The 17,907-nt window shown below is 49.2% G+C and overlaps 1 protein-coding gene across 1 annotated transcript in view; it reads right to left on the reverse strand.

Moving 5' to 3' along the window:
• BUB1 (BUB1 mitotic checkpoint serine/threonine kinase) overlaps window positions 1–17,907 on the reverse strand; it is an 851,273-nt gene that overhangs the window by 492,137 nt on the left and 341,229 nt on the right. The window contains exon 18 of the mRNA XM_078648762.1: window positions 16,041–16,300. Coding sequence (XP_078504888.1) covers window positions 16,041–16,300 — 260 coding nt within the window. The remainder of the gene's footprint in view (window positions 1–16,040; window positions 16,301–17,907) is intronic.

The following is a 17,907-nucleotide window of genomic DNA, read 5'->3' on the forward strand; positions in this document are numbered from 1 at the left end:
GGTTCGAAGGAGGACCAGATTGGAGGGGGAAGGATGTTGTCTCCATGTTCTTTCTGCCAGTCTAAGAGCTCGTCTTTCATTACTGAGGTCAGGATTATACCAAGCTTTGGAAGGGATATTTTTAAGAGTTTTTGGTTTGGATGGTGCAAGTTGATCTAGAACCTCAGAGACAGTTTTGTTGTAATGTTCTATGAGAATGTTTGTATTAAGAGAGGGAGGTGTGCGACTGAGTTGTTCTTGGAGTTTAGACTCCAGTAAACCTGGGGGGATAAGTTTACGGTTTCTGGATAATATTGTGGTTTTGTTGATTTTAGTAGGGGCAGGCTGGGTTAAGGGTGAGATCGTGAACAGGATGAGGTGGTGATCAGACCAGTCAATAGGGATAATGTTGGAAAGAGATGCCAGATTACTGTTGGCAGCAGTTCACAAGCATGCATGTTAGGGGCTTAGGGTTAGATATTGGGGGTGGGGGGGGGCATGAGTGTATAGCGGTAAGTTGCGGGGGGGGGGTCTGGGCGAGCGAGGAGAGTTCTGCTGGTCCCGATAATAACAGCAATGTTGGAATGAGGAAGGGCCGCATCCATGCGAGGGACCTTAGGAGAGTAGGAATTGCAGAGGTCGGAGAGGTTAGAGGTGGAGTAGTCATTCAAGGTGCGACATGGTCTCAGAGCAATTTTTAAGTGATGTGGTTTTACTGAGTTTGGGATTAATGAGCTTTGGGGGGGCCAGTGTGTGGCGAAGAGGGCCAAAAGGGGCGGGATATCGGTTTGGAGGATTTGGAGTTGGTGAAATTCTCTCTAAGGCAGACTAATTCGGATAGGAGGGAGGCAATGTTGCAATCAATACTGCACAGTGTCCGGGTTAAAAGAAAGAGTAGGGGCGTATTAGGTGCGGCGGGGGGGTGAGGTGTGCACTAGGTTGGTTGGGGAAGGAGGTCTAGCTTTAGTAGAGGGTGTTAAGTCTGGAGGGGGGGCGAGTGAGGTCTTGTAGCAGTGGGCGAGAGGGAGGACTGTGGGGGGGTGGGAGACGGGGGGTTCTGTTTATCAGAGGGGGTGGGGAGTGAGGAGGACTTGGTCAAACCGGAGGTAGTTTGGGCAGGGGGAGGGTGGGAGGTTTCGGAGTTGATCGGGGTGGAGGTCTGTTGTTCTGAGAGGGAGGGAAGCCTGTGGGATGGCAGGTTCCTGCAGAGATTGGGGGAAGGGGAGAGGGGATTGCCTGGATATTAGTGGAGGTAGTTGGAGCAGGGGGGGTGGGTGGGATAGATCGGGGTAGGTTAGGGGTGGAGATCAGTTGTTCGGAGAAGGTGAGAGGTCTATGGGGTGACAAGTGGGGCATTGCGGCGCTGGGAGTGTGGTGCTACTGGCGGGTGGAGAGAGGGGAGATCTGGCAGTGTGTGGGAGGGATGGGCATGGAGAGATGGGGTAGTTAAACGGGTAGAGGACGTGATAAGGAGAGCAGAGTGGGTGTACGGGGTTAGTAGGGAGGCAGCATTGGCATTAGGGTCATGGGGTGAATTAAGGTAGAGGGGATTAGGGTCAGAAAGGGGGGTGATAGGACCGGCTGGGTGGAAGTTTGGGGGGAGGTGGAAGGGTTAGGCGTGGTTTGGGGGGAGAGGGAAGAGGAGTAGGTGAGGACATTTGGTGGGACAGAGTGCTAAAATGCTGTTCAAAGATATTAAGGTGGTGTTCAGAGGCTTGGATGAGGATATTTCCAGCTTTGAAGATGGAGATGTCAATTTCACCGCAAAAGGTGGATGATGGAGTAGAAGAGAGTTTGAAACTGTATGGAATATTGTTAGATGTTGTGATTGGGAGATGGCGAAGGAAAGTGATCTTCCATTTGGAGGGGCGTTTAGAGTAGAAAATGTAGTTCGTTTTTATAGGGGACGTGAGGCTGTGGTAGTTGTCTACAATTAGGGGTTCGGGATGCCGGATAAGTACTATATGTTAAAAAAAATTCTTGCCGTTTTTTGAGAGATGGGGGGGTAGGGGATGGACTAAGTTAGGGCTATGCCTTGTGAGGGGGGTGTTAAGGGGTAAAGTGGTGGGGCTGGTTCGGAACACGGGGGAGGGACTAAGGGGGGCATGATGAACCAACTGGTTGGTGGAGGGGGAGAAAAAGGGGGGAGGAGCGCAGTAGAGATAGTAAGGGGGAAAAAAAAGAAACTAGGAGAGAGGAGAAGGGGGTTGAGGATAAATGTCATAGGAGTGGATGAGGTTAGTTAGGAAGAGACTTCCTAATAACGGTGAGGAGGGGTTAGGTAGCAGAGTGGACATACAACATTTTGTGAATTTGGGAGATCATAAGGAAGAAAGACGTTAGGTGACAACGCAAGATAGGAGTCATGTGTAGTTGGAAAATCGTAGTGCTAACCACGGCTGCGAAGGAGTGCCGCAAGCTGCGATGTGGAAAATTAGGAATGAGGGGAGGGATCTCGAGGTGGTTAGAGGTTGTAGGGTCATAAGGAGTAAAGTAAACAATATGTTACCGATGAAAGCCAGGGGGGGTGGGGAGTCGAGGCGCAATTAGTGTAGGGGTATCAACTACAAGCCTCTGGATCAGTGTCTGAGTGGGGCATAAAGTGGAGGTTGATGGGAGAGGGGAATTAGAGTTGGTCTTGATCGATTTACAAACATAAGATCAGGACCTAGAGGAAACATTGCAGAAACATTAGTGCGAGCATTGATCATAATAAAAAAAATCTAAGTTCAGGCACTAGAAGAGGAATGCCTACAGGAGTGAGGCAGAGGGTAGCAAACTGAGCAACAACGTATGAGATTTTTGCGGGAGGGGACACAGTGGAGGTCACACCGGGGCACACATTAAAGGCAGTGGAAATGAAGAAAAGGAAAAGAATAAACGGAAGAAGGCGATAAGATGTAGTGAGAGAGACAATTTAGCAGGTTAAAGATGTGTGAGACCCAAAGTAATTAGTGCAGACCTTGAACATTAAACAAACCTGCGAACAGGCATTGGCGGAAACAAAGTAGAGGATGGGACAGAGGTTACCATCTATCCCCAAAACTAAAGATTTTTGGTGAGTAGGATTTAATGGGGTGATAATAATTAGAGGCAGGGGAAAAGAATAAAAGTACATTAAGCTGTGGGCTCATAGGAGAGTCAGATTTGGAGGCTTAAGGAGCGGCATGGAGGATGCGGTCTGTGAGGCAGCAGATGACTTCGGCAGAGGATTCCGTTCAGACTGAGTCAACAGCGGTAAGGATACGTCATGGGTTCAGGAAGGCCTCACATGCGTTTAAGCTACAGCATTCAGCAGGGTCCCATAAAAAGCTGGACATAGGGGTGTTGTGGCGGTCTACTGGCGGGCCGGAGAATAGAGGCAGACTAGAAGACATGGGAGGCATTAGGGTGCTGTTCTCACATGTGGTGTGAGTTACGATTGAGCCAAGCAGGGGGTGGTGACTCTACATAAGAAAAATTATAGGGTAACATCAAACATCAATTTGTGGAGTGTGTCTTCCCTGTCTTGCGAAGTGGATGCAATCACTGTGTATGAGATGGCCGAAGCAGGAACCCACGATCGCCTTTTAATGGAGCACCATTGACCGCCATCTTAAACAGCCTTCCTTCATTTCATCGTCGTCCTGTAACCCAACACCATTACGGAGGTGAAGACTCGGTCCCAAAAGGGCCACTTCCCAGTTTGGGTACTTTCGAGGGACTGTATGCAGCGGGGTAGCGGTGGATCGAGGAAGGCGACCCGGCGACAGCAGTAGAGGAGGACACTGGAGGGGTGGGGGGGGGGGGGGGGGCGGACATCTTGGGAGCTTGGTGTGTTGCCAACAAACGACCTGGAGGGCAGGGGTGGACGAAACAGCCATAGAGCAGTCTATACCATACAAGAAGTTACTGAAGGTAAGCAACATGTTCTTCTGATAGAGCCTATTAGCTGCAGATTCCATAAGTTTGAATAGATACCCAAGAAATATCTCCCCCGACCTGGGTCTGCGAAACTGATTAACACTAGAAAGTCTTGCAGGACCGAACAGGTAAAATGACCGTCCCGACAGACCTGAATGTCCAGACAGTAGTGCTTGGTAAACTTGTGCAGAGATACCCATATTGCTGCCTGGCATATGTCCAAGGCCAGAACTCCGTGTGCTAACCCAATGGTTGTACCCTTGGCGCTTATGGAATAAGCACACAAACCCTCGGGGAGTTGATTTTTGGCCAAGGCGTAGCATGTCTTAATGCAGAGCATGATCCATCGGGAGATGGTTCGCTTCTGTGCGGCCTTTCCCTTCTTCGCTCCAACATACCCCTTGAAGAGTTAGTCGTCCACAGAGAACTCTTTTGTGCGGTCAAGGAGGAACTACAGCACTTTTTTTGGTCCAGTCGGTGAAGTTGCTCCTCTTGAGGCAAAATGTAAAAAGTAGGCAGGGTGAGGTACTGGCTTCCATGAAAAAGAGTGACAACTTTCAGAAAGTAAACTCTAGTGCAAAAAATACAGCTTGTCTGGATAGATGTTCAGGTATGGAGGCTTGGGTGACAGCCTGGAGTTCACTAACCTTCCGGGCAGATGTTATTGTCACCAGGAAGACAGTCTTGATGCTTAAGAGCTTTAGATGACAGTTGGGCTGGGTCTGGTGGCTCAGTGGACTAATGCATCCACTGCAGGGGGCTGTGTCCGACATCATGGTCAAAGGTTCAAATTCCAGCGGGTCCACTCAGCCTTTCATCCATTTGAGGTTGACAAAGTGAGTACTACTGAGTTGGGTAACAATAAACATCTGTTATTCAGCGCCAGGACACCTTCGGGTAATCGTGCGCTTTACAAATACACCTGTTATGTTAGTTGTGCAAGGGCTCAAAGGGAGCACAGATCAGGAACATCAAGACTAGATAAAGGTGCCACTGATGCATGATGAAGTAGGGGATTTGAGGAGGATAGCTGGTCAGGCAACTGCAGGAAGTATGAGAAATCAGAAAGGTAGCTCTATAAGGTGTCCAGAGCAGGGCCTTGCTGGACAAGAGAAAGAATAAAAAGAAGGACCTGAGAAAGGGGAGCAGAGATAGGGTGATCCTGCTTTTCTGCACACCATGCCACAAACTGGCCCCAAAGTCAGGTAGACTATGTTGTGTTGGAGGGACAGCTGGCTGCGAAGATAACATTGCAAACTTCCAGCAGAAGGTTGAAAGCGGTCAACTTTTGTTGCTCAATCTCCACCCTTGAAGTCGAAACGTTGACATGTTTGGGTGCAGAACCTTCCCTTGCTGCTGCAAAAGAAGATGATCCCCAAGGGCCATGCTTAACAGCTCGAGATAAAAACTATCAGAGCCCCGTTGGAGCTACAAGAATAACTTAGCCTGGATGTTTCTGATCTTCTTGAGAACTCTGAGCAGTATTGGCATGTATTGGCATAGACAGAAAGGCATACAGAAGACCTGGGCTCCACTCAAGACAAAAAGTGTCTGAGTGACAGCGACCTTTGACAATCCAGCTCGCAGAACTACTGACATTGTGTTCTCAGTGGTCATGAAAAGATCTAACCAAAGCTCTCCCCATTGCTGAAAGAGCCCTTGCCCCAACTCAGAATGGAGAATCATGATCTGCTGGGCACCTTCAGCTGAGTTTGTCCACCCACGCCAGATGTTGAACCACTAGGAATATGCCCTAATGTTCCAGGCATGTCCAGAGATGCAGGGCCTCTTGACAAAGGGTCCACGGCACTACCCGCCCTGTTTGTTGTGAGACCACATGGCAGTGGTTTGTCGATAAACACCTGCTGCACCAGCCTTACCTTTAATGGAGGAAAAAAAACGGTTCCACTGCATGCCAGATCGCAAGGAGTCCAGATTGCTCCAGAGACCAGAAGCATCTGATATCCGCTTCTCCCAGATGGCCACCCCATCAGAGGAGTGGTGCATCTGTCACCACTGTGAGATTTGGTGGTGGAAGAGAGAGGGATCTGCCGTTGACCCAATCATGGTTCATTAACCCCCTCTGCAGATCTTATCTTGTGAAGTTCCCACGGAAATATAGACAATGTCTAAGAGATTACCCTGATGCTACGCCCACTAGAACTCCAGGTCCCATTGTAGAGCCTGCATATGCCAGAGGACATGTTACACAAGTAGGATGCAGGAGCCATGAGCCCCAGCAACCTCAGAATGAGTTACCAAAATCCAGAATAGAGGCTGAAACATCAGTATCATAGCCTGAATATCTTGCCTCGTCGTTCAGGAGGATAGGCCTTAAACTGCACCCTGGGCAGAAAAGCTCAGAGGAAAGGGAGCGTCTGAGGGAGTCAGGTGTAACTTCAGCACCTTGATGGTGTAACTTCAGCACCTTGATAGTGAACCCCAGCAAATGCAGGATGTCCGTCGTATCCTGGAGGTGGGAGATGACAGCCTGAGCAGAGCACACCTTCAACAACCAGTCGTTAACATAGGAGAAGGCGGACATCCTTGATCTCTGTAGATGAGCTGCAACCCACTGGCATTACCTTGGTGAATAACCATGGGGCGCTGGTAAGGCCAAAAGGGAGGCCGGCAAACTGAAGTGCTCGTGGCCTACCTTGAACTGCAAGTAAAGCCTGTGGGCAGGCAGGATGGGAATGCCAAAATAATCGTCCTGTAAGTCCAATGCTACCATAAATTCTCGTGGGTTCAGGGTAGACAGGACCTGAGTGAAAGTTAGCATTCTTAACTTCTTCTGCAGGATGAAATTTAGAGGGTGCTGGTTTAAGATGGGACGAAGGCATTCATCCTTCTTAGACACCAGAAAGTTGTGGGCATAGCAACCACAACCTACTTCTAGCATCAGCACCGTCTCTATGGCCAAGAGAGCTATCACCTTCAGGCAGAGCAAGGTAAGATGGTCCTCTGTCACCCTATCGCACGCAGGTGGTATGGGTGGAAGGGTAGTCACGAAAGGGGAGTACCTCTCCAGACAATTTGCAGAACCCATCAGTTTTGATGTTATAGACCTCTAATGGAGTAGGTGATTGGGTGTCCTGCTTCCCACTGGGTGCCGATGATAGTAAGTGGGCAATCTATAAGAATTTGGTGAATGCAGCTGGTGGAGGGATGACCCCCCAACCTTTGGCTGCCCTACCCACGGAGTCTGTTGGTACCACATCCGCAGCAACGCAGAGGCTGGGAAGCTTGTGCGCCGCAGTGGCTGGGAGGCTATAGACTCGGCTGGAAGCCCCTTCAGTGGCCACGAAATGAGCGAAAGTCGGATTGAGTGTAACGAGGGACCATGGAAATGCTCAAGGATCTGGCTGCAGCCCTGCTATCCTTAAAGCGCTCTAGTGCTGAATCTGCAATGACTCCGAAGAGACAGGAGCCATTAAAGGGCATGCATATAAACAATGCCTGGACACTGATGGGAAATAAATAAACAAATAAATAAAAAAAATACAAATAAAGATAGATAGATGGGCTACGTATGTATTTCCAATTCTCAGCCGCACCTTCCCAACCCACTAAGTTATCTTGACTCACTACAGGAGCTGGCCACAGCCAAGGCTCTCACTCCTCCTGACTGACCCCTCCCTTTCTCTGGCCTGCTGTGTGTTTTGGACCATTATCTCGTATCAATTATCTCAGAAACTACAGCTGTCCTATATACTGTTCAGCATCATTCACCTTAGACAAGCTAATAACATACCAAATACCTATTTTCCTTCTCAAAGCCCTCCGACAGCCATCCATATTATGAGTTATGGTATAGATTAGCAATGTTTTTTCTCTGCATTTCTATTTATTTGGAAATACTTGGTCCATGCTTTCTTTGTTCTGTACTGTGTATAAAGCTCTTACACAGACTATTTGAGGAAAAAGGGGCTTACTGTATGCACAGGGAATCGTGTACTGCTGCTCTTCTTTCTTGCCGGCCAACAAGCATTGCTACCTACAAATATATTCCTTTTGTTCCTGAGCATCTGGTGTCCTCCTTTCTAGCCATCCGGTGAGAGCACAGGTGTTATTTCCTGACAGACATTCCCTGAATATCCAGTTATTCTCAGGCAGGCATGGTGCCGTAAGATCACAGTCAAGGAACAACTCTACCCTTGGAGTCGGTGGTATCCAGTCCACATCTGATCATGAACTTAGCCGCATCTCTCTCGTCAGCAACAGCAAGGGAGAGTATGGGCCGGGCCTCCTCCGGAACCATTAGCAGTACTTGAGCAAACAAATCCCTTAGAGTGTGAGAGTAACAGCCCAAAAGGTAAGCAGTGTTCGACAGCAGGGCCAGGCTGGTGGAAGAAAACATCTTCTTGCCTCTTGGATTACCCATCCAGTGGGGCTGTAGGGTATGCACTACGATTACATAGGAGGTAGAGGCTAGGGTAGGGTGTTGTGTGAGGAAACGGAGATCCCCTGGGGAGGGGCGGTGGGCAATCTTCCTGTTCACAGGTCTCCCTGTGCTGGGTTTCGGCCAGGTCCCAAGCAGGAAGTCAGTAAGGGCTTCACTGAATGGGAGAAGTGGTTCTGAGGGGGGTGACTACCGACTGAAGCACCGCCGACTAGACGTTCATCTTGACTTCCACAGAGGGCAGGGTAAAATCCCGGACTCTGGCCGCCCTGCTCAACCTCCTCCGTAGCCACCAAAGTAGAGGGAGAAAGCAGGCCAGTATCTGGAGCAGTGTCCACTCCACTGGCATCCGTCAAGTCGTCACACCACTCCACGTTTGGTTCTAAAGGCTGGTATTCTTCAGAGTCCAGTGACCCCTCCCAATCCTCCTTGAGCCCTAGCCCCTAGGAATAGGGCTCAGGCTACGGCATGGAAGGCATCGTACCAGAGTCAAGCAGCGCTCCCATGGCTCTGTGTTGGAGTTTGGAGTCAGAATGGGGGTGGTGCCGTTGAGGGTTGCTGGCATTGGGACCGGTGGTGGGGAAGGTGGATGTGGTACGACCAGCACCGGTCTGTATCCAACCATGGATCCAATGGGCCCGTCTGGAGCTGGCACTGGGGCCGCAGGCGTGGAACCAGTAGGGCCCCCTCCCGAACCTGCAGGGCCCGAATGCATGCGGGCGGGACACACAGCTCAAATATGAGGCATATGGCCTCCTAAAACTCCTAGAGTTGAGGAGGGAGTTTCTACAGCACTTGGAAACTCCGAGAGGCACGTAACCAATCCAGGCACAACCATCAAGCCAAGCCTCAAATGTCGACGCTCCCTTCTCATCAGCCTACACACAAGGAGAAGTCAATGTCCTCTTCGACTTTGTGCTCTTCTTCTAGCAGTGGAACTTACTAGAGTGACCTGATGACTTCGAGTGCGATGAAGATCTTGGGCTTCACAACCACTCCCAGGAACCACCTCTCCACTGGGATTGAGAGCGTTGTGGTGACACACACACATAGAGCTTCCAAGAGCTTGAGAGACTGCTCCCACAAACCCATCGGATTTATCGCACGACAGCCGATACAGGTCTTCATGTCGTATTCGCACCCGAAGCAGCAGAGGCCAACAAAGTGCAGGTCCAGCCCCAACATCGATCAGTGACGGGTGCATCAGGACATGAAGCCAGCTTGCAACATGACAACCCTGTCACACCAGTGAACTCTCAAAAAAGTTCGACAATTCGGAAAAAGGCCAGTTAAAATGCAATTATGGGTAGCTTTCGCCGGATCTGCGCTGACTGGCACAGAAAGAAAAGAACTGACGTCAGCGTGCTGGGGTGGCACCTATATAAGCATAGTGCACGTCACTTCTGGCATGGACGAAGCAACACAAGAGGCAATTTACACCACCCTTCGGCACCAAATGGGTACTGCTCCCGAAAAAATTTCAAAATCCATTCTGACTCCAGAGATTAATTTCAAATAAAGAAACTGCGAGGGGTGCCAGGTGGCGCAATGGCAAGATTGCCGCACTGATCGGCATCTTAATCCGATCATTTATCCGATCCAGTCGCATATTAAGGCATAAAAGGAGAGGCGGAATGCAGGTGTAAGTTTGTAGAAACAAAGGTTTAAATTTGGTGCGCTGTGAGATGATCTGGAGTCGCTGGTGAGGTGTATAGCATGCACCGTGAAAAGAACTGCTGAGGGGTGGAGCTGCCACCTTGCAGAGCAAGTCACGAAAATCCGGTGCTGACCATGAGGCGTGGGGGCAGTGCCGTGCGGTCGCAGCGACTACAGCCTGCTAACAGGGAGGTGAGTCAGCCCCCGCATATACAGCACAGCGCTCACCCCTATTGCAAAGACACAGGCCTCTCCACACACGCTGCTCAGGGACGAGGTATCGTTCTCAATGTCGTCCGGGTGGCGGATCGGACACAGACGTTCCGATGCGATGGCAGCAATGTGGCTCCCTGATACAAGCGTATGCCCTCAGCTATGCACTAAACAGAGCAGATCTGCGATCATAGTCACCCGCTCAAAGGGAGGGGAAAGAGCACCCCGGGAGACGGTAAATAACTGCTGGCATTGTGGCCGCGGCAGTTCAGGAAGGCTGTATTAACGACGGACCGCCATATCAAGAGCGAAGCGCTGGGAAGGTGGGATAGTGTAAGGCGCTCTGAAGAAACAACAGATTGCTGATAATTAAGCTGCGATATGACACAGGAGCATGCAACTCGCGTCTATACAGATCTGATGTTAAAGAGAGCGGCTGTACTAGTCCAGGCAAGAGATTACTGTCAGCAGGATTAAGGTTTATTTGAGGCACACTGATGGTGAACCAAAGAAGTAAGGACACTGCTGAGTAATACTGCCGCTTAACTGACCTCAAATATTTAGTTGCGGAGGTTGTGAAGCCTCCATTCATCCTCCCACTGCATCTACACTACCCAATGAGTCCAATCCTTCCACAGTAAAGCGCAGTAGATGCTGGATCTGGACCCTCTAGCTGTACCACCGCATTTTGCCCAGAAGGTATAAACAGGACGCAGTTTGGACCGTGCAGAGAATTCCTGACCAGCTTAAGCTGCACTGCCACGATTACAAGGTCACGGAACTATAACTCATTGCTTCCTCGAAATTCATAAGGCACTACTCTATGCAAGGATGTAATTGAAGCGCAGGGGAGAACACCCGGACAGGTGAGCCTAGTCACGGGAGGATGCCCTCCAGTAAATCCTGCCACTGCTGCCTCAGGACATGGAATATAGCGATCATGGGGAAGACTGACAAAACAGACCTGGCTTACTTTTGATGCAAAGAAAAATACGCGATTGCAGCAAGAGGAGGATGAGAGGAGAATGGAGCAATCTGCAATCCAGGAGGGTCTGACCTTAAACGATGACATGAAGGCATTACTGCAAGAGGTCAGGCTGGGACTCACCACCATCGCTGATAAAATGGATGCCATGACCATGCGCATGGATGCCATAGTGCACAAGTTAGACACTCATGATGAACGCATTAAAGAAGCAGAGCGTAGAATCTCAGATACAGAGGATGCGACCTCTCATCTGCAGGATAATGTAGCACAAATGGATAAACTATTGAAAATCATTGCGGCCAAAAATTAAGATATTGAAGCGAGAAGCAGGTGCAATAATGTGCGCATAATTGGCATTCCGGAAAGCTCAAACATGGGTAAAATTGAGGAATATGTGAAGATGATGTTAGCGACAATCGGAACTGAGGCCCTCTCCACACACTTCATAGTAGAAGGAGCTTAGCGGTCCTTAGGTCCCAGACCTCCACCAGGTGCTGTGCCCAGGCCAATCATCGCGTGACAATTGAATTGCCGGGATAGGGATATTGCCCTGAAAATAGCTCGAGACATGTGGCAGCTTAGCTTTGAAGGAAATTCATTAACAATATATCCTGGGGGGGGCGTGGCTGGCCGGGCAGCGGAATGGCCACTTAGACAGCGAGCTCTGCTGCCCGCACCGTTTATCCTGCTTTAATCCTGCCTGCTCCCGCTCGCACAGGCTTGTGGATGACACGATGTGACGCCGGAGGATCTGGGGCATGATTGACGGCGACTCCGGTGTCCTGGCATTATTGTAAACCCGTCTTGGGCTCCTCGTTATCCGGACCGTGGCAGAGTCGGGCTGCGTGCGGAGGTGCTGGAGGTCGGCGCCGGCTACCGCTGCCAATTGAAGACGTGGCTGTGCGGGCCTAGGCGATTGCCGGACGGAACTGCGGGGGACGACACGGTACCCGCGCTGGTGGAGGTGGGGTAAGAGCGCTGACCCGGCCACGGCTGCCATACTTCAGTAATCCCTCGTTGTGCGCCCGCACGATTTTATCCTGTTTTCTGTCCTGGCTGGTGTGGATCGGTGGAGAAAGGGGCCGTCATATTGGGCTGGGCACTACGCCACTGTTCAGGCCGGAATTGGAACAGACCTGTGCACCCTGCTTCTCCAGTCGTCAGTGCAGCGGGGGTTGCTGCTTTTACACGCACTCGGAGGGTTCAACACTGAAACAGTCTCCTGTGTCACAAAGCGCCACTTTTGCCAGCACCTCGCAAAAGGCATCGGAGACTGAGGGGTCTGCGCACGTTCATGGTGGCTATGTCGGCTCGCCCTTATTTCCTGGGAATAATGATGGCCCCTGCCTAGTGGATCCGCCGCGGCTCTTCTACCAGCTGTAAGTGATCTGGCTTTAGATGCCGCTCTGCGTGAGGAGCTGCGTCCCGAGAGACAGAGATTGGCCCAGAACCATATGATGGAGCCCACGTTTCGAGACCTCTTTGTTGCTCTTGGCTCCCTCCATGCTACTTGGGTGGGAGGAGTCAGAGGACTTGGACTACAGCTGGACGCCATTGTTGCCCCTCCGACGGGCGGGAGTCACGTTGATCCTGTGATTATTGACGCCGCTCGCGGCTCGGCGCCAACGCCGGGGTTTACTGTTCCACACCTGGAGTTGGTTACAGGTGAGGCTCCGTCAGGTGTGGAGTATGAGTCCCGGATTGATCACATGAGTAACGCAGGGGGACCTGGCACTACACTATGGGCGGTACACTTCCACAAAACAGCGCCTTTGCCCATTCGAGTTGCACCGCCCTTGCGCCCGGCTGACATGGCCTTCTATTCCTCATCGCCCTGGCGGCATCCTGATCTGAAGGGCTGGCTTGGTACTTTGTTGCTGAACTCAAACGATCGTTGGTTGTGTTTCGATGTTTCCCTGTCGCAGGACCCTCACATGGTGTTGGCTTTGCCTTGCTTTCCTGTTAACTCGGATCATTGGACATGGTATTATGGGGCGAATGTCCGGTTGTCACGTACCAACGGGCGTGTTAAAGCGGGGCAGGGTTGAATTTTTACGTATGATGTGGGACAGATTCCCCGGCCAGCTGCTGATAAGGAGTTGCTTTAATGCTCTGTTTTTCTAAATGCCTCTTTCGGTGTCAGTTCGTGGACTTGTTTGTATTCGACTTTGTCTTGCTTAGTGCGAGCGGGGCAGGGGAAGTTGCATTCTCCTCCATCTTTTTCCCTTCCTTGGGGTGTAGTTTAGGGGGCGACAGGCACGCTGCTAGTGGGGTTAGGTCGTAGCCATCGGCAGGGATGTAGGGTGGGGGGTGGGGTTTTTTTATTTTTCTTTGTTATTTTCTATGACCTTCTATTCCCCTTTCCTCTCTTCACAAGAGCTGTGGCGTATTCTCCTGAGTCTTATTCATACCATATTCGGGTGTTCATGTTTGCTCCTTGTATCCTGTACTTCTGATGGGCGGGTGTGAGTGGGAAGTGTTTGCTGACATTATTCTCTACTTGCTTGCTTTTGTTTCGAGCGTCATTTGAATCACTGTGACTTATGCTGTATATTGTTTCGTCACTTATTTGCCCGTCCACGGATCAATTTCAACTCGTCTATTGCCGCCCGATATGTCTATGTATATTTCCTCTCTTGTGATATAATAAAAATATATACAAAAAAATATATATATCCTGACTTCAAGGCGACTGTACAAGAAGAGAGGCGCAAATTCATACCGGTTAAGCAGAAGTTGAGACAAGGAGGCTTGGGTGCTCCGGACATGCATCTATATGCGCTTTGTGCCCAGGCCCAGTTCTTGCACTACTGGGTCCATCCAACGCCTTTACAACCCCATGTGGCGGTAGAGATTGATGCAGTCGTGCCCGTCCCACTTAAGGTGGCTATTTACCAATCGTCGCGGCGCCCCCGTGGAGATCTAGACACCGCTGGAACGCTGCGGTGGGCATGGGATGAGCTGCGCAAATGGGCGGGTTTCCCAGTGTTGTATGCCCCCTCCGTCACACTGGCACAGAATCCCATGCTGCCCTGTATTCGGAATGGTGTTACTAAGACACTGGAACAGAAGATGCATCTTCACACCTTTGCAGATTTATATCCGGAAGACATGTTTAGACCTCTCCCGGAAGCAGAGTAGGGACAGGCGGTACCTTTTTCTGAGCTATTCCACATGGGGAGACCTTTATCAAAATGGGGAATTTCGATCGTCAGAGCCCTTTATCGGGAAGGGCGACCCTCTTCATTGGACAGATTTTTTTACGTCCACCTCCGCCAGGGCATACAATCAATTACCCCAGATTTCCCCCAAGAACCTCCTGCACTTGCTCACCCTACATACAATGCTTCGCAATACATCGCCGGGTCATTTGGTTTCCACACTTTATCATACGGTTCACACTCAACGGACAGCACCTCCCAGATCCTCCCGTGTGAAGTGGAGTTTGGAACTAGGGAAGGAAATAACGGATGATCAGTGGACGTACTGTTGCCAGCAAACGGAGCAGATCTCTGCTAGTGGTAGATTGCGGGTCACACATTATAAACTCCTACAACGTCTATATTATACTCCAGTCAAAATGTTTCGCTTTAAATTGAAAAGTACGGATTGCTGTGAGAGACGTGGAAGACCAGGTGCAGATTTCTTACACTTGTCATGGAGTGTCCACGAGTGAGTGAATATTGGGCTCAGGTTTTCGATGCCCTAGATCAGATGGTGCCCATCACTGTGAACCGTACTCCTTTAATAGCGTTGTTGGGATACACTAAATCCATTCCCAGGTCATGTCGCAGATTTCGAGCAATAGTAATGTTGTTAGCTAAACGTAGAGTTGCGTGCAGGTGGGGTAGGGGGAGGGCAACCAAATTTAAGGAATGGCTAACTGATCTAGTATACTGCCAAGACCAACTGACTCTGTATGCTGAAACACTGCCTCGTGAATCAAGACCAAGGGACATTTGGAGTCCGCTGCAAAGCTACCTTCTAACACGCTCCTCAGACTCAAGTGGATTAGCCAGCGACACTGCAGTAGTGAGAAACAGTATGGTATGTTCAGAAATAGCTGTTGCCTTCACCATTCCATAAATGTCTGATTATTGTACTGAACCCAGTGAGAGATGCATTAGGTTTTACTTATGCATTGTAAAGGGCAATGGTGATCTAGGATGAGAAATAACAGCACCTGATATGTTCATTTGTCAGGCCAGGAGTACTGTATTTTTACGCATGACAGACACCTGTCTCCAGACCGGAGTAGTGCCATCAATGCACCCATCTGTTGCAATGCGCCTATACTTCACTTAATTAGGCTTTGTGCCATATATGTACCTGTGTGGACTGTGGAGCTGAAATAGCCCTTTTTTACTACTGTATTATGTCTGCTGAATGTCGCTGTGAATTATACTCGTTATGTATTCATACTTTAAATGCACAAAAATAAAAAAAAAGATAAGGAAACAGCATCTAGAAGTCTCTATCATACCGGCCAAAATGCCACTGACTAGGAGAGCAATAGACATGTCAGACAAAGTGTAGGGGTATTGTATACTGCCAATGAGTCAGGCGTGTTATTATAAGGAGAATCGGCATGAATTACATCACAAACAAAATTGCAAGATCCTTATCAGAACCAGGAACTTCCACATCCAAGGATAAAAACACATGAACAAAACCATATTAAACCCACAGAGTTATTGTGTTATTGTAACTTCAGCTATTTAAAGCTTATAGAACCTAATAATGCATTATGATAACTAAAATCAACACTGCTGTTAAGGAAACACTGCTTTGATCATCTTTACTTTGACACTTTCTCATTTGGACAACAAACCCATCAATAATGGACCTGATTCAAAGAGGAGAAAGGCCTAGCTCATCTTTGCTTGCTTTATAAATTACCTGTTGCTGGAGCAGCTTCCTCAGCCTTGTTCTCTTCACAAATGTAGGATTTCGGTCCACAGTTTACTCGTTCCCCTTGAAATATTGCGGAAATTGACTCGTTTACTTTTTCAGAAAGTGTACATGCTGCGAGCCGGCGTTCTGTCTGTTCAATGTCACCGATGGAGAAATGGCCGATCACATCCGGGCAATCAAAAGACGTACTAGATTTGGTGGCCAATTGCAGGGCTGCTTGCTCTGGGCTCTGCTCTTGAATTGGACTACAAGGCGACAAAAAAAAGAATTGTCACACTAAGCAAGCTGAAAAAAATCTATAAACATGGATACCTCATAGGAAGGCCCAAATTATGAAAGTAAACACTTGCAGCTAAGACAATTGCATAAGAACATTTTAATATTTCAACATTTTCCACAGCCCCACAGGCTTTTTGGTAGCACGGATATAGGCTTATCATTCACCAAAACACCACACAGAGCAGGAAATAATTCCAATGCCAGCTGGCTGCAAAACAAAACTGATGCTATGTAGGAGAGCAGGCGTGGGTTCTCCGACACAGAAAGGGTGGTACAAGAGGGGAATTTGGATCTCAATATCTAAAGCTCTAGTTGGTTTATTAAATCAGGAACTAGTCATATGGCATTGGTAGGGAGACTGAACGCGTGCATCTGAAGCACATGAGAATAAACTGTTCATGGGATGTGAAGATTGACCCAAGCATCAACAGGGGTTTCTGGCAAATGATGGCAGATTTACAGGCATATCAGAGTGTACATAGGACAGAAGAACGCACATGCGAGCATATAGGCAAACAAAACTCTTCCATGTATATGCTGGAGGTGCAAGGGCACCAGCTTTATTTGTGTTGTGATGTTAAATCAAGATTTTTGGAAAGAGTTTCTGGGCGGCTGTGCATAAGCATGTGAGGCTGAACCTGGGCATTGAATGGTTGAACCCAGGCATACGATCCAGGAGCTATTCAAGTAGAGTAGTAGTAAACAAGAACACAATGACAATTACATTTGGAAATATAAGATCCCCGACTAAAAATAAAATTATAACATTTGGGTGCAAAAAGAGCATTTTTTTAGAATAATTACAAGATAATCTATAGCAACTTAATGAGTGCCTCGCTTCACTATTTCGAAGTAATATTTCAGTAAAAATATATGTTGATTTGGGAGCACATATAGCCGATGTTATGCAAGAAGGCAAAGACTTGTTCAGTCAGATAAGAAATTACTAAAATATGTCCTATATATCTTATCTGAACTGTTGCAAGTACTAAAACCTTTCAGAAAAAAATCCCTTCCCCACTTCAACCCCAGGCTCTGCTTTAGTGGAGGGGTGGTGGAGGGCAGGCATGTTGTTTGATGAACTATAAAGCTGTTTCAATCACCACTGATCGCTGGATTGAATACATAATAGAATGCTGCCTGAGTTAGGCAGAAGCTGAGGGGCTGGGTAATTAGATTTCTCAACACCGTTCTTCTTGTGGCTTCCTGCGATATCCGTCAGGGGGATTGTTCCGTGCCCGTGAGGCACTTCTGCTCCTTGCCTGTTCTGTTGTCCCCCCCGCCGCCGCTTATCGGAAACATCAGCGGCTGCCGAGCGGGGGGGGGGGGGGGGGGGCTACACCTCCCAGAACAACCAGCGCACCACAACCCGCCCACCTGAGCGCCCGGAGGGGCACAAAACACCTGTGCTCCCTACGCGCCGCGGGCTAAGCCCGGGCAAAGGGCGGGCCCTCTGCGGCCCTCTACGAGCAGAGGGAGGCCGGGCTGGGCCCACTGTCTGTCATCTTACCCAAGGCAAAGTGTCACGTACGCTAGTAAGTGTAAATATTGCACAGCGTGGTTGTGCTCTTAC

This window comes from Lissotriton helveticus, chromosome 6, assembly GCF_964261635.1.
Source record: "Lissotriton helveticus chromosome 6, aLisHel1.1, whole genome shotgun sequence".
Classification (NCBI taxonomy): Eukaryota; Metazoa; Chordata; class Amphibia; order Caudata; family Salamandridae; genus Lissotriton; species Lissotriton helveticus.